At 40.2% G+C, this 16,938-nt stretch overlaps 1 protein-coding gene across 2 annotated transcripts in view; it reads right to left on the reverse strand.

The window, feature by feature from the left end:
- Positions 1 to 16,938, reverse strand: part of entrep2 (endosomal transmembrane epsin interactor 2) — a 78,395-nt gene that overhangs the window by 34,789 nt on the left and 26,668 nt on the right. For both annotated transcript variants that reach the window (XM_088297350.1, XM_088297349.1), the window contains exon 2: positions 3,945 to 4,001. In XM_088297350.1, the coding sequence (XP_088153476.1) occupies positions 3,945 to 4,001 (57 nt within the window). The remainder of the gene's footprint in view (positions 1 to 3,944; positions 4,002 to 16,938) is intronic.

Genomic DNA, 16,938 nt, shown 5'->3' on the forward strand with positions numbered 1-16,938 from the left:
AGCCCAACCCAGGTCGTATCTGTCGCTTTGAAAGTCAATGGATGCAGTGAGCAGCCGCACGTCAAAGACACAAAACCGAACACAGTAGGGACTACGTGAATCAAAAAAGAATGCGGCGATTTGGAAACATTCAGCCGCATCTCATTTCCTGTGAGATGAGCTGGGAAGCAAACAAGATGCAAAATGCAGCCCCAGTAGGCATTTAGAAGGTTGGACACTCGTGGCCTTTGAGATGCATTTTTGTAACTCACTTGATGGATGCACTCCAGAGGAAGGCAACTGCGGCCATGACTTCAATTTATTTCCTTAACTCTTTATTGGACAAAGAAACACTTGTCGGTGTAGGTAACATGGGTTTAGTTCTGAGAATGCTTGTCTGTCTCTGTGTGTGCTGTGACTGACTGGTGGTGACCATTCCAACCCACACTTTTGCCCCAAATCATCTTGAATAGTCTCCAGCTCCTATTGACCAGGATCAAAATAAGCAGTATAGAAAATAGGTGGATTGAATACTATACTAATGATCGGTTCAATAAATATATATAATACATACTAAAAATATTGCTTGTCCACATTAGTGTCACGCGTTAGCCAAATCTAATATTACATTTCCATTGCAAAAACAATGAATATATTATTCTGTATATTATTATATCAGTGCTGCAACTACTGTAGCTGGCGACCAGCCCAGGGTGAGTCCCACTTCATGTCCAAGGCCAGCTGGCAGAAGCTTCAGCTCACTAGCTCAAGCAAGTTTAAAGTGTTAAACAATTAAAGCTTTGCTCGTGTCATTAGTTATGTTAAGACACATTACTATACAAATGATCAGATGATCTTATTTTCATCCTACTATTGTTATTGGGCTCAGTTTAACACATATTTTTTTTTCTTCACATTTCATGTCATTCTTAATTTAATGTCAACAACTGGGTAAATATAAAATGAGCAGGATATGTTTTCAAGATCATTTCCACATAGGTATTCTTTGGGGTCAGTTTGACCCCAGGTTGTTTGAGCTAAATAAAACATGACAAATGTTATTTTGGATGATATGGGGATGGTCACCAAAACATAAAATTTTGACAATTTTCAAAAAGTTTCATGACCCTATACCCAAACATAAAACTGTGGCAGCGGGAGAAGTACTGATCATCCACGTCGCTTGACTGATTCCAAAGCATTTTCTTGGTGCAGTATTTATTTACTTATTATTGTTTTTCTTTTTCTGGTTCTATTTTTATCATCACTACCCATGTTTTATTACACATGTGCTGAACCTTCGACACTCTACGTGTGCGACTTACTACATTCAGTCTTTCTGATTGGCCAGAAAAATGAATGAAAGTGCTCGATGCAGGCCAGCAGGCCATTTGCACAATGTGTTGAGGCATGCAGCTCTTCCCGCATAGTAAAGTCAAGTCAAATTTATGTATGTAACCCTTAATCAAGGAAAAGTCTCAAAGGGTTTCACATTCCTACAGTTGACAAATATTAACCACATACCCTAATTTTGACCCCGAGAAGGGCATGGAAAAACAAAAAAATTGCCCAACATGGGATATAGATTAACCCTTGGCTGCTTGAGGACTGTAGACAGTCACCAAACAAACAACACAAACCTGGGGAACAATTTAAATTATAATAATTTTCTGGAGTTTTCTTTAACTAGAAATACCAGAGGAGTCGTTTTGACTGTTCTCAAATTTTGATGTGTTTTAATGTTCACATAAATTAACCATGTTCCATACTTTAAAACTCTTTACTTTTAGAGGAATTATAGGGACGAATTGCTGTTTTGCAGTTGAGCATGTCAACTCGCCCACAGTCTTGAGGCGCAACGGTGCAAGGCTTTAAAAAGTCACACTTACCAATCAAATCCTGCCCGTCAGAGCAGAATATTAACATATTACCTTTTAGAACCAAGGAAAGACATATTATTCCTATTCTGGAAAATTGGTCATGCTTTTTAAGGAACAAAAACAAAAGGATTTAGCTGCGTTGCCACTGCAGTATGAGGACTGAAATTTTCTACTCTACTATCAAAATGACGGGATATTTTCTTTGATCTTAGAGAGCTGCTACGAATCAAATCTCTTCTCTGGTCTAACGTTACACAAAGGCAAAGGAAAGCTGGGGGAAGGGAGACAGAAATGTGAGAGGAGAGGATCCGCTCAGCTGGGTGATAAAACTAAAGGGAGCGAGACTGGCAATCTGCAGAGAGAGCAAGAGAGAGCGTGTGGGAGAAAGAGAGAGAGAAGGAGGATGAGGGAGAGTGAGCAGAGCAGGAGATACAGATACGAGGAGGTTCAAGACAATGTGCTAAAGCCGCAGAAATGAGATGAGATTATTTATGGCATTAAGAGAGCATGAAATAGAGTCGGCTGAGAGGCTTGAAGCTTTACAGCACTTTTTAAAAACAAAAAATAATCGACTATAGCACTACGATGAAAAGATTTACAGAAATGACAAATATACAGGAGAGTTTTTTTCAAAGTATGTCAACTGACAGATTAATGATCTGTACATCCCAAATTTTCACCTTTAAAAGTTTTGGATTGATGAGGCCTGTTTACATATTTTGGCCATAGACATTCAAAAACAAAATATGAGAAAACTTTCACCATTTGGATTTCTTGTGTTTTACATTGAATACTTAATTCTTATTTTGTAATTTTTTTCCCCAAGCTCTCACACAAGCCTCTCTTATTTGTTGTTCTTTTTGGTGAGGGTGAATCCTTTGCGTATCGTCTTTAGCAGGTCTGCTGGTTTTTAGTTTAGTTACAGATCACCTTTTAAGCATGCTAAAATTGGGTTAAGGTCCGATGAAGAACTTGCAATTTTGCCCCATGATGAAGTCCTTTGTTTTGCTGGCCGTGTGTTTTGGGCCATTATCTTGTTGCATTTGTCTGGAAATTGCCAAACAAATGGTTTTGAAATAAAAGCTGAATTTCTGAACTTTTGTGTGACATTTATCTTTTGCTGGGAAACCCTAACATCTCCAGCATGCAACAAAATCAAATGACTTTACCGTTCAATTACTTTGAGAAGAGACTGTGTGTTTGCGTTTTGAGCACTTCCCTTCTTTCTCAAAGTTTCAGACTTTCCATAACTAATCTTTTTCTGCTCTGTCACCAAATTTTTGGCATCTCAACCTGCATTCTTATTTTCCTTGCTTCCGCTGGTCAAAACATACATACTACATGTTTTGCACTGGTTATAAATTTTCCTTTATTCTTATTTTAGCTTATCAAGTTTTCAAAATAATAATATAACAATTGAATTTGTAATATAATATATATTAGGTAATATTTATGAATTAAGGGTCAGATTGAGCAACACTGAGTTTTTTCATGCACGGCCGCCAGTGATTCTATTTCCGTTTCTGCAATATCAACCACCTACTGCTCTGATTTTAATGCAAATGAGGGATGGCGTTATAATTGGCCAGGAGTCGGCTTGGTTCCAACCCGTAGTGGCACAAAATGACACATATGCCATTTAATAAGACGCGCACAGTCAGACTGTGCTTTGTGTTAGATTTGCACTGGGAACGAAAGTAAACGCCCTTATGTGTTTGATTCCTGGATCTGATAGATTTTCTATTTTCTGCCAGTTTTATAATTGCGCTATAAAACGATTTAGTAATTGACGTAAAATAAAACATATTCATTGATTGACACATGGTTCTCATAAATTTTAACTGTTACATTTTTATATTTATTGTATCTTGCAAAATCACCTTGATATTGCCTGTTTTTTTTTCCTTGTCCAATTATAGCTTCAGCAGTTTCTTATATACAATTCCCACTTTCATACTGAGTTTTTTTCTCCTCCTTCGTCGACACTATCTGACCACAAGTAAAGCTTCATAATAAAAGGCTCTCTCTTGTGAATCACTCTGTCAGATTAGCAGTGCAGCACGGAGGCGTTCTGATAATACTCACCACCAGTGAGAGTGGCCTCTTCCATGACACAACACCGATAAGCCCAGAGAGAAGAACCTGTAGGAAAGAGTACACAAAAGGATGTTGAAAGAGTAAATTGATATAAGCAGACAGGAAAACAAGGATGAGTAGATCCAGAAGAAAGTCATGTTTACTGTACACTCAAGATAGACTTGATTAACTTTGGCCTTATTTTTACTGCCTACTACACAATCTAATGTAATTAAATACAAGACCTGAATTAAAAAAAAACAAACAAAAAAAAAAAAAAACACAAGTGATTCGTTTTGATGGACTGACAGTGTCACTTGGCGAGGTGGAACAAGGATTGGCAATGTAAATATTTCCCACACTGACCACATTGGTGAGCAGCCAATTTGTCTTGTCAACGCAATGCAATGGGAGAACCTAGCTACACAGCATAAATGTCTGCATGGAAAAAAAAGTCCGTCCAGCAATTTGCACGCAATAATCCCACAATCCTCCATACGGCCAGTCACGCACATGATTGGTTCCAGTATAATCACAACCTCGCTTGTCAAGCCAATGACGCATTGTTAACATCCATTGGTGGGGGCATGCGGGTTAGCGTTGTTCTTATGTTAGCACTTCTGTTACAATCCTAGACTGGATGAAACGTGAATATTGTGTCATTTTCTGGATTAAAAAAAAAAAAAATAACCCTATGAATTACACTCCTCTCGTGATGAAAAAGTAACAAAGGATGACATGGCGGACAAAATATTTGATTGTGACACAAACCTTCAGACAAAATCTTAGTAGTTTGGAAACGTTCCTAGCTTTCAAGACAATTGACTAGGAATGGTATCGGCAAATATATGGAGTAAAGTAAGTGATTTCTGTGGGGCATTAATATTAATTGCGCACCCTACAAAAACATGCAATGCCGTGGCTAACTACTCCCGAATGCGACGATGAGATTTTTATTCTGTCTAGCCACACGAGCTAAAACATTTCATGAGCCAGTGCCAACCCGGCAAGCAGAAAAGTATTATTTTGCAAATAGTACATTCTGTGCAAAAGTTTAATCCTAAAAGTGATTCATTTTCCATTTTAGTAAATCCCAATCGTCACTTTCTCCTCCTGTTTGAGGTCTCAGCTGCAGTAATGTTGCCACTTTCTCAGGTCGTGTAGGTTTTTGACAAGGCCGTGATCGTACACTTAATGAACTAGGGAAAATTATTCATGCAAAATATAATAACACTAGTATATTTAAAAAGTACACAAAAAGACAGAGTTAATAACCTCTCGGAAGTGTGAGTTTAAGTAGACAGACATGCAGCTGATTGATATGATAGATTGTAGATTGTGTTTGTCATTGTGCAATGTCTTTCGGCATTGTTTTGATTTCTTCTTTTTATATTCTGCATACAAGTGTACGTGTCAGTGTCTGTTAGTTTCTTTTTCCAGTTTTGTTTGGAAGCCTTGTCTAGTCAATTTAGCCTTGACTTTATTTGGTCAGCCAGTTTGTCAGCAGCGATCATCCTCATAGTCCGCACTCTGGTCTTGAGATGGATTGTCGAATAATATCTCTACGCAATATTATTATCTGCTTGACATCTCTGCAACTGTAAGTTTGACTCGTTTCCATAGGCTCAACAAGTCTGTGATAGTCTCGCTTGGCTCACTACGTTTTGGATTCAGTCACCACTGAGGTTGAATTTAATTTAGATTTCTTTGACAGAGTTCAGGTGACTATATCTGATATGATATGCATGTATGTCTCATATATACTTCCTGCTATAAAAAAAGTGAATTTATTCATTCATAAATGGTAATGTTTTCTATTCACAGCGTCATCTTCTATGAAACACCAGCATTTTTTCCCCATATTACCATTTGGCTCGCCGCTTTTACTCACATGCCACTCAATTCACGTTTCTTGCTCTTCACCTGCACCATATCAGTGACAGTAGATCGCTCAAATGAAAAATAATCTATCGTTTTCTCCGTTGCTTTTAATCTTGCATCCATGTCTTTACACGCTCATTGATGTCGATCACACTGACAATAAATATCATGCGAATATTTCATTTGAACTCACACACAAACACACGCACACGAGCACACACACAAACCTTTGGAGAGCCTGAAAAACTAAAATTTTCATTGGGCTATTCTGCATGTAAAATAAATGTAAACATATTCAGCACAGCAAATGTCCAAATTACCATAACTCTGCAGAGACCACAACCTGTGAGGATAAATTAAAATGCAGTCTGGCATCAAGTTAATTGTTTCATTTTCTAATGTTGTGACACTGATGGGAGAAAAAAAAATCCATCAAGCCAAACTTCTCCCCTGCCACAAAATGGATCAAAGGAATATTTTCACAGAACCAGTAGAGAGATTTTACCTTTGTTTTTTGTACTGTAGAGTAACAGTCTTAAGGCAAGTGAATACATAATATCAAGAGCTCTCATAAGGACAGCAACACAAGAACATGTGTAGGTGTTTGTGTATGTTTTTGTAAGAAATTATATATGACAGGCATTCATATGATGGATCTGCTCTCATCAGTCACAAACAGGCTTTTCCCCTTGGCTGGTGCAGGAACAGGATTAGCTTGCAATACTTAACAGCATTAGTCACCAAAACCTGGTTTACAAAGACTATTGAAGCATAAAAAAAAGAAAAGTGTGAATCATTTTCTATGTAGAATTATAAGCAGTGAAAATGGTAGCAGGGCAACAAGAAATGTGATTACAAGTAAAAATAACATTGATGCAAAGTTGTGCTGACCTTGATAATCAGTAAGATCTGAAAATTGTTTTGCGCCTGGAACGCCAAAAAAAAAAAAAAAAAAGCTTTTAGCCTCTGAGAAGTACTGTCAACATGATAATGAATTAAAAGGATCTCAAATTGAATCTTGCAAGGTGGGTGAGACAAATAAACCCACAACTCTACATTAAATAATATGCCAGTGGACTTGGTTATAAATAGAGAACCATATTTTTTGTCTCACGACGAAATATGCACTTGCATTTACACTTAACCTTAATCAATGACGACTGACAACAGCTTGTTCTCTGCCTTCAACACATCCTGGGGGAGCAGTGGAGAGCCTCTGAACTCCCTGAAAACACATTTAGATCTTGAGTCAACACCTCAGTTAACTGGCTTCAAATTAACCTTATGTTTGTATTGTCAACACAAGTCTCACACGCACATGCACGGCCAGTAGGTACCAGGTGCGCTAGGTACTATGGGGTCTATAAGTTTCATCACAACACTTGTGTTTGCAGTGCACACTTCATATTAAGTAATATTTACCATACGTACTATCATAAAATGGTCTATGGAAAATGGTATGAGCTAGACTTAGTTGTGATTGAAATATCTTTAACAGCTTGCTAATGTTAAAAATGCAGTTAAAAAAAACATTATAGCACATTTGGCTGTGCTAAAAAAAAAATCTCTCTCTCTCGATATATATATATATATTATATATATTACGTCCTCATACCCTGCATTTTCTTTTTTATGACATGTTGAAACCGACACAGTTTCTATTTTTAGACACTGTGGAATACCATATCACCGAAACACCACCCAACCCTAGCGTCAATATTAATCAATCAAGGTGGTCACTCTGAGTGTGGTCTGCCAGTTGCCCATCCCTGCACTAAATATCAGATGTTCTTATTTTTGGGTTGAGCTTGCATAAAAAAAGCTATTAATGATGCAGTCAAGTTCACAATCATAAACGCAGTGTTAAATTGATACTTCTGACATTAAAACTATCAGCGCGAAGACACCTCTTATGGGATCATATTAGATTAGACCTTGTACCTGGAAAGTGTAAGAATATATTTAAAGGACACACAGGTGAAGACGGAGAAGGAATGAGCGTAAACACAAAGGATGATATACCAGAACTGAGCGAAATGACTCAAAGAGAAGGAAGAAAATGACACACGACATTTAGTTTACAATCACCCCACTGTAATCAATGCCTTATCTGGGCCACCAACCCCATTAACAATTAACATGCTCAGAAAGTGATTGTATTGAGATCGTAATTTAGACCACAGAGAACAGCAGGACGACACCATGACTCACAAGCTATTTGGCATCATCTCACAAGAGCGACACAGTAGAGCACAAATAGTGTGCCAAGGCCAAAGAATTGTAATTTGGATCATCACCAAATTGACCATCTTCATACATAGGCTGAACAAACCCCTTGAATATGATTGTAATGTTTTATGTGTAATGTGCATACTTTCTTTTTATAGTTTTGAAAGTAACTTTTCAAACTTCACATTAACTGAAAAGATTCCTGTTACTTGAATTAGCCAATTTTTCTAATGGACTTCCATGTAAACCAATACATCTCCAAGTGCATGTGCGATCAACCACAGCAAAGCCGAAGCAACCTTGATCTTGCCTTCTTCATATGCATGGTGCCAATCAAAGAAGCCATTATCGAGAGTGAGGCTTTAGAAAGCGGGGCCCTTCTTAAACATCACCACAGCCAAGATGGAAGAAGTAGTGTGGTTGCCTTGGTTACCACATACTGGCCATTTGCCAGGATCTGTAATGATTTCCCATCAGCTGCTACATTGACAGAAGCAAGCAGGTACCATCATGGTTCAAACGCTCTTTGTCGAAACCTTTATCGGACACACACACACTTCAAGACGCACACACTCAAACACGCCAAAGCAACGTAATGAAAATAGATTTAAACAACGGCAAAATAGGCTGTTGACACATTTCTGCTAGGCTTCATCCAGAAGCTTGACGATGTAGCGGTCTGTCAGCTAGAAGCGCACAGCTTTTATATGTTAGATTGTGGACTTCTACTTTGTGTCTGTGCGTGTGTTTGTGAAAGTGCAGACAAAAGTATTTCGGGGTATGTCTGCCTCATTGCCAGCGTCGTCACCTCTGATGTATGATATGTATTATGATGACTTGGGATGCCTCCTCCTCTCTCTGATGATTACAAATGTTAGTGAAAATAAAAATCTGCTGTGATAAATGTTCCTTGCAGTAATGACAGTACACTGTCGCACTTTGTCAGCGTGTCCGAGGGCTGGAGATTTACCATGTTGATTATAATTAATTACAGAAAATGCATTCAGACGCACTCTTCCATTTCTGCACCCCAGGCGATCGGAACTATTACGACTGCCCCAATTCCTGGCCCCCACGCTAATATTGATACACCAGAATGTTTCTGGCTGAAGTACCTCAAGCCTACTGTGTCAGCTAAATGCAAAACTTGTTGCACTTAACATCAAAACACCAGAGTAAACATTAGCGGCAACAGTTCTTATACAAGTGAGACTACATTCTTGTAGAAACTTGCTGAAAGAAGAGAAAACAACGGGGTTAGTGGTTATTAAATCATGATTCATTAAGATTTGACCACATCCCGTCTTTCAAAAATCATTCATGGTCAAAGTCAAGTGCCCTGATTGACAAAAAGTCTTTTTAAAAGCTTGCATATAACCAACGCAGATTGTGCACTCAAAATGCAGCATATGCACGTATGTGACAGGAGATTGCGCTTTGGTTGCCTTCTTTTCAGAACACTCATATGTTATGTGGGAGACAAGATGTGTGTGAGAGTGCGTGAGTGTGCATCTGTTTACAAGTGTGGGTGGCACTAGGTTTTGCTTTGCTTGATTTTCTTGTGTAAAGGACTGTAAATGCATGAAAAGTGTTATAAAGAGTAATCGATTCATTTATTCTGAATTAATGTTGGCTTTTATGCCTTGTATGTGAATCAACTTATAAAATATAATTCTAGATAAAAATATTGGCTATTCATTTCACAAAGCTTCAATTTGTTCTCAAGTCGCACCACTAAAAAGTACACAGACCGCATTGAGAAAAAGCAACTCAAAATGAAAAGAAGTCGAGCTCAAATTGCACGAGAGCGCGCGTGCGTGTGTGGCTGTGTGCTAATGGAAGACAAACGAAGGTGGTGAAGCAATTTTAGCTGCACCCTTGAATTGACCTTTTGTGGCGGTGAACGTGGCGAGCGAAATGTATGTGTGTGCTGCAGTATGTAAAAGGTATTGACCACATACATAAGCATCAAACATGTGCACAGTGGATGAAGCATGAAGTGATTCAACGGCGCTTGTTTTCTTGAGCTCACGCTGACAGAGAGAACAGACGAGAGCGCTTGGTTTCCTTGTGTTCCCGCTATTCAAACACAAGGGCCCCACGCCCCAACATCCGCCTCCAACTGTACTCCCGTTTCTCTCCACCCACCACCTGCTTCTGCTTCGTAAACCCTCCCCCACCTCATATCAGCACTCGGCTTTGGAGCTGAGCCGCACCTCAGTGGCGTTGCCATGGAAACAGCAGGACAACAGCATGTTGGCTGCTGCTCCAAGGAGGCGTGGCATTGCCATTGCTCCTGTCTTTGCATACATGGAACTTACTGTACATGTCCAAAAATCTCCACTCGTGTCATGCGGGAATAAAATCGCAATCATTTGCCATATTATTTGAAAGGATTAGCACCTCCTTGTTGGGGGCGTTCTTCTCTGAAAATGATTCATTCTATTTACAGATACCCACGACGATAGTGAGAATAAGTGGTTCAGATAATGAATGGAAGGATGAATAGATGCATGGATTATATACGGATAATGTCCTTGTACAGCCGTCGATGTCAAAGTACAGTATGCCAAAAGGCAGAATAATTGAAAAAATCAGAAGGTACAGTAAACCTGTGTTTCCACCGGTGAGATTATTGTTTCAATATACCAGCTCATATGGTTGTGACTTTTTTCTTGAACATTTTTAAGTAAAATATTTGTTAGTTTAAAAAGTTTCCTGTTCTCTTGAGAATGTGACGGTTCAACTTGAGTGAACCAGTAGAAGCGTAGATATTTTGAAAAAGCTTCAATTTTTTTTTTGGTACCAGGATGGCCGAGTGGTCTAAGGCGCCGCGTTCCGGACCCAGTCTCCCCAGGAGGCCTGGGTTCGAATCTCGAATTTCCCCATTGTGGGACTAATAAAGGCATTATTATTATTATTTAACACATTTGGATGATTATTGATATAGAAAAACTACCAATCAGGTGCAAAGTGATCTAATTTCTATAATAAAAAAAATGCAGAACAATGTGACAAAAAGGCCATCACATGCACCCACTACTGGGAAAAAAAGGCACTTGAAAAAAAGTAAACCTTCATGCATATCCCATCTGTCAGCACGTGCTGCAAAAGAATTCAACAGTAGTTAACCAGATTTTAGTCAAGTAGTTTTATTCAAGGTGTTTATCGTACATTGAGTAAACGTCATAACAAACAGAAACTGTATTTTTTTCATGTCAAAGCACACACAACAACCGACCAAGAATTAATTCACTGAAGGTCAGAGAGGAAAAAAAACTCATTCTTCATCGTCATCCCTCTGGGTCGTTCCATAATTGTAGCTATTAAAACGATTTCTTACTCTGCTTTCTCCTTCACCTACGTGTCTACTTCCTTCTCTCCTTCTCGCTTCTTCACATCTACATCTTCTTCATCGGCCTCCTCCAATTTTCAATCTTCTCACTCTTTCTCCTCACTCCACTGCACTCCACACTGACAGCTTACATTTGGCTTAGTTCTAGTGCTCAGGCTGATTGCAAGTGAAAGTGAAATAATGAGCGAAAACACTTTTGTCCTGTGACAGTGTAGCTGTACAAAAGACTCATATTTCCTTATTTTTATGCAGGCAGTGTTCGGGCAGCTAGGCGGGGTCCTTCATCGCTTTGGCGCCGCGGTAGAGAGAGAGAGAGAAAAGTGCGACCCGTCCGAGCAGTTACGACGAAGTTAAAGTGTGCCGCTGATAGACGTTCGTGAATTGACCCGTGTGTTTTCCTCTGATCTGTATATGTGCCAATCTCGAGTGTGCGTCCATGAGAGGTGAGTCGCGTTGCCTTTCAGTAGTGATGGGTAGATGAGGCATCCTGTATCGTTTCGACACAGTGACACAATGTATTGACACTGTGTTGCTGAATACTGACACCTGGTGGACTTGCAGGAAACATTTGACAGGGTCACCTGACACTGATCTGTCAAACTAATTTTGTCCAATTCCATTGATTAGCGACGTGATGAGTTTGTATATATCCCATTTCGTATTACTTTCCATCGCACTAATTATTCTCTTATTTATCTTATTTATATATTTAACTGAATTATTGTTGTATTGCACCGGAGAGGGGAGCTCTCTAATCTCGTTGCACACTTGAGTACAATGACAAAGGGATTTCTGATTCTGGTTCTGATTAGGCATTTGCTTTCACATAATTAAAAAAAAATCTTTGATATTCGAGACGCAGTTGAGAAATTAAGTAAACATCTGTCTGAATGCCCAAGTAAAAGTGTTGTGAATGACAATGGGCTCATTGTAATTAAAGATTTTTATTAAAAAAAATAGTTTCTCCAGCGTTTTGTTCTTCAGTCTATTTCTTTTTTTGAGGCAATTTCCCCCGCCTTTGAGAAGATCCTCTCACAAGGCACTGAAGAGGCCGGTGTGCACAACGCCTTTTGCGTCTAATATAAATCGGTGAGGGAACGTTGCCTCCATGGACTTCCAGTATAATAGCGGGTCTTCCGTACGTGCAACGTATCCTGCTGACATTTCGCGCTGCACCTCTGAGTGCGCATCAACAGTGACGTCTTCCATCTTGCGGATCTTTAACGCAAAGTAACGCGCCAATAACTCGATGCTTGTTTTGAGCGTCCATCCTGTTGACAGATGCGCTTCCTTATGAACACAGTTTGGTGCGCGACCGCTGTGTCGACACGATTCTGGTAGTGGTCACGTGACTTTCTTAAAGCAGTACGCGTACCGACACGGGGTTTGCCCTGGAAGCTCGGCGCGCGCATCGTCGCCTCAGTGTCGCTGGACCCATCACTACCTTTCAGTGTGTATCTTTCCTCTGATGGCGAAACTTAAGTCTTCCTCCTGCTACCAACGAGTGGACGCGGTTAGCATTAGCTGGCGCTACGTTGTATGCTCGCGTATGTTATTTCGGCTTGCACCTGCTTGATGTCAAATGGATAAGCATATTTAACTTTCTAAGTGTAGTTGCTTATTTTGGTTTATTTCTCCCTGTTTTAGAGACCACACATACACATCTCCTGGCCATAGAAATTCCTTATATTGCCAGCCCTGTTTTGACATATATCCATAACCACGGACACCCAAACACACGAGACTCATCCAACCACCCGACGTTTCACCTAGTGGTCACCACGGCAGGAAACCGAACCAAAGGGACACATTGTAATGGACTTTAATAGACCCTGTTGTGAATTTGGATGTTAATTGCCAAACTGTTGGATAAATTGCTTAAAGCAGCCACCTGCCTCCTCTTTATTCCGCCATCCTGCACCACTTGCCCTTCCAAACATCCTGGCCACAAAGTGGCGCTCTGGCCGGCGCCCCCAGCTCTGGTAAGATAAAAAATCGGAACCACCCGATTAACAGTCAAGACTGACACACACTGCTATCGACATAGCCTCCACAACAGTAGCCATGAGACAGTTGGCAAAATAGTGACAATAATAGCCAAAAATGAGCATAGTTTTGTAAAGAGTGTGTTGATCATTTGGAAATTTAGTCTAAAACAGTGAGTTATGTGTTACAAAATTAACAACCTTCATAAAAAGCATAATTTGTGATTTTAGTTTTGCAAACTCTTTGAGTGGTTTTGCGATGGATATTAATAGCTATTGTGAAATGCACTATATAAATAAAGTTGTATTGTATTGTAACAGTTTGTTACAATTTAATGACCTGTTAGATGGAACCGGTCCCAGAATTGGGTGGACGACTGCCTGCATTTCATCCCAACTGCAGATCAATTAACCGCATCTATGTGCACTCCGCTGGCTGACAGCAGCTGTAGCTATATCAGTAAAATACAATGTACAATAGGCTGTAGACACACACGCATACACAGACACGACAATTCATTTATGAAATACTCAATGACATTGAGTACTTAATTTTGGCTCTGTTCCTTATGTGGAACTAATCTACGTGATTTTCAATGCAACTCAAAGGTCGGTATGCTGCAGAATCGGCACTTATCACAAGGTCATCTCGGCTATGCAGACGAGGCCGTTCCGCTGAAGAAAAACGTCATGAGACCACCCAGGATGCACAATAAACTATTTTTTACTCAGCAGATAGATACAGCAATAAACCTAACACTGACCTGAACTTTTTTAGAGTGTTCAATAGGCTTGCCTTGCATGTTTTTGGAATGTGGGAGGAAACCGGAATACCCGGAGGAAACTCACGCAAGCACGGGGAGAACATGCAAACTCCACACAGGATGGCCGGAGCCGGGATCGAACCCACGCCCGCTGCTGTCTCTCACTGTGAAGCCAACGTGCTAACCAGTTGGCCACCGTGCCGCCTTGATGCAATTGTGTCAAGCAAATTGTATAATATCAGGCTTTTTCTTCTGATTCATGTTGCATTATGCGTGTCATTCTTTTCGCCTTTGCACCACCTTGGGCCACAACGAGGCTCCGCATTGATTCTTTATGGGATCATGTAGTGCGAATGGGTAAATACACTTTTGGTGTAAACATAGCATTACAGTTTAAACATTTGGAAAATACATAAATATATAATATGTTTGTGTTTAATAGGAAGAAATAGTTGGTGTTTTGGTCGCCCTCTGGACTACCTTCTCATGATTTTGCAGTTCAGGTATATACTGTTTTTCATCTTTGTCTCTTGTGATTTGCTGGTCATGCACCAGTCAGCTGGGATTGGCTCCATCTCACTCTAATGAGCACAAGAAAATGGATGGATGGATGGATGGATGGCTAGATGGATATATCTGTATCACTCCAGGAGGATAGTTAAGATGACTGTGCCCGAATGTGTTGCATTTAATCTCTGCCAAAGTGTTCGTGTTGGAGGTGAGAACAGAGCAGTTGGCAACAGTAAACAACACTCGCACAATCATGTTGAGAAGAGAAACGATCTGACTGCTTGTTCTCCAGATGAGGGAGAGGTAATAGAGGAGAAGCAGCTTGATAACACACTGGGCGCCTTCTCCCCCGACAGCACCATAACACTCTCGAGGTCTTGCACAGAGTGTTGTGTGCGTATATGCACACACCTACACAAACACACGCACACACACACACGACCCATACATACCCACATGCATTCCTAATGTTCCGCAGCGACTACCACTTCTCATGTTACAAGAGCACCTTTGATGTGGGGCTGTGTTTTCCTCACAAAGGTACCTTTCCTCGGTGGAGTTCTAGTAACTGTATCACTAGGAAGATATGTCGCAGCCGAGTCTGAAGATTGCAAATCCAAGAAAATTTCATTAGTTTTTTGTTTCAGACAACATGAAGTTCATTATCGCTCAAGGAGGAAAGTCAGATGTTTACACAGTTTTCAGTAAAAACAGAATTAGTGTATCAGGATAAGTAAGAATGAGTATTGGGGCTTGCATTGCTGGAATGGTTTCCAGTTTTGAAGCTTGGTGCCAATTGTCAATTGTGCGCCGATGAAACTTAGTCCTTCCTGGCCAATCCTTGCGCCATCTCTCATTTGCATTAAAATCAGGGCGTGGATTGTCGCCCGCAGTGTTTGGCATTGCGGAAGTAGAAATAGACTTTCTGGATTCCGTCCATGACATTTGCTTGTAAACTGCAAAATCTCCCCTTGCGGATGATGTTGTCAGCTGTGAAACTCTTCTATGTTTGTAACCAAATTAGTAATTGCACTTCTACCAAATTAACAAAAAGTTGAACAGGACCATTGCCCGGGACGAAAATGACGATGCATCCGATTTTATGCTGAACGGCGTCCCCTGTAGAGACTATATTTAGGATGTGTTCAGACTGCAGGCATGTTTAATTCCAATCAGATTCCTTCTCAAATGAGATTCTTAGGGCTGACTGTTTAGCAAGTGTCCAAATGGGATCTGCCGTACTTCAGACTGGGCCACATTATTGACCCATCTGTAAAGAGGCTTCTTCCATTTGCATTTGCAGTGTTTGACGCCATCTAATTGCGACGGCAGCAACAGCATTTCACACATGCCCTCGAGCTTTGCTTGTATGGCGCTAACTCGCCGTAGAGATCGATAAGACAATATATTTCCACTCCTCCATTTCTTACCACTCCACACTTTGATTGGCGCTTCCTGATCTGGCATATTGGGACTTGCCTCGCGTAGAGTGATGTAACGGACAGTCCAAACCGATCAGTGTGTTTGGAGCGGCTCAGACTGAGACCCATCTTGTCCAAATGTGATATGAAACTACCTCCCGCATGTGGTTTCAATCAATCGGGCAAAAATCTGATTTTATGTGCTTTGTGACTGATCAGACTACTAAAGAGTTTCAGTCTGGATTGGCTAAAAACCTAAATTTGGGTGGCAGTCTGAACAATGCCTTGAAGTTAGAGGCACCAGCATTAAAACCAGAGAGCTTTCTATTGGTGAAAATAAACAAAATAAATCGATGGGAAAATCAGCCAAAGCCACTACACAATCATTGGCTGTAGGCAGTTGAACCTTTTAGAATCCCTAAAAGACACAAGAAGAACTAATAAACACAATTGTAAAAGCTTTAAAAAGACAGTGAAACAACTTCTAGTTTCATTAGTAACAACCATAGCTGGGCACTTGACCCTTTTTTGCCGGTCAGTCCCCCGCCTTCCGGCCACGATCTTTGTACCGGTCTGGCCACAATCATAAAAATTTTACCGCCAAGCTCGTTCTGACCTTTCCAAACAGGGTGGTGAAGCAAGTAATGTCCCAAAAGGAACAAATGAAAGAAACTGCAGTGAGACCCTGGGAAAAAGAAGACAGTAGAAGAATACAAACGTTCAACGATATCACTGGATCATTTTTGGTAATTGCATGCAAAGAATTTGCTACTAAATGTGAGCTTTTTTTTTGTGGGCCCTATTTGCATTGCCAGGACAAATTTTGCGCAAATCTATTCCCAGTAAACATTTGCATTA

This window comes from Idiotropiscis lumnitzeri, chromosome 5, assembly GCF_059441095.1.
Source record: "Idiotropiscis lumnitzeri isolate Australia: NSW breed Sydney's pygmy pipehorse chromosome 5, RoL_Ilum_1.0, whole genome shotgun sequence".
Classification (NCBI taxonomy): domain Eukaryota; kingdom Metazoa; phylum Chordata; class Actinopteri; order Syngnathiformes; family Syngnathidae; genus Idiotropiscis; species Idiotropiscis lumnitzeri.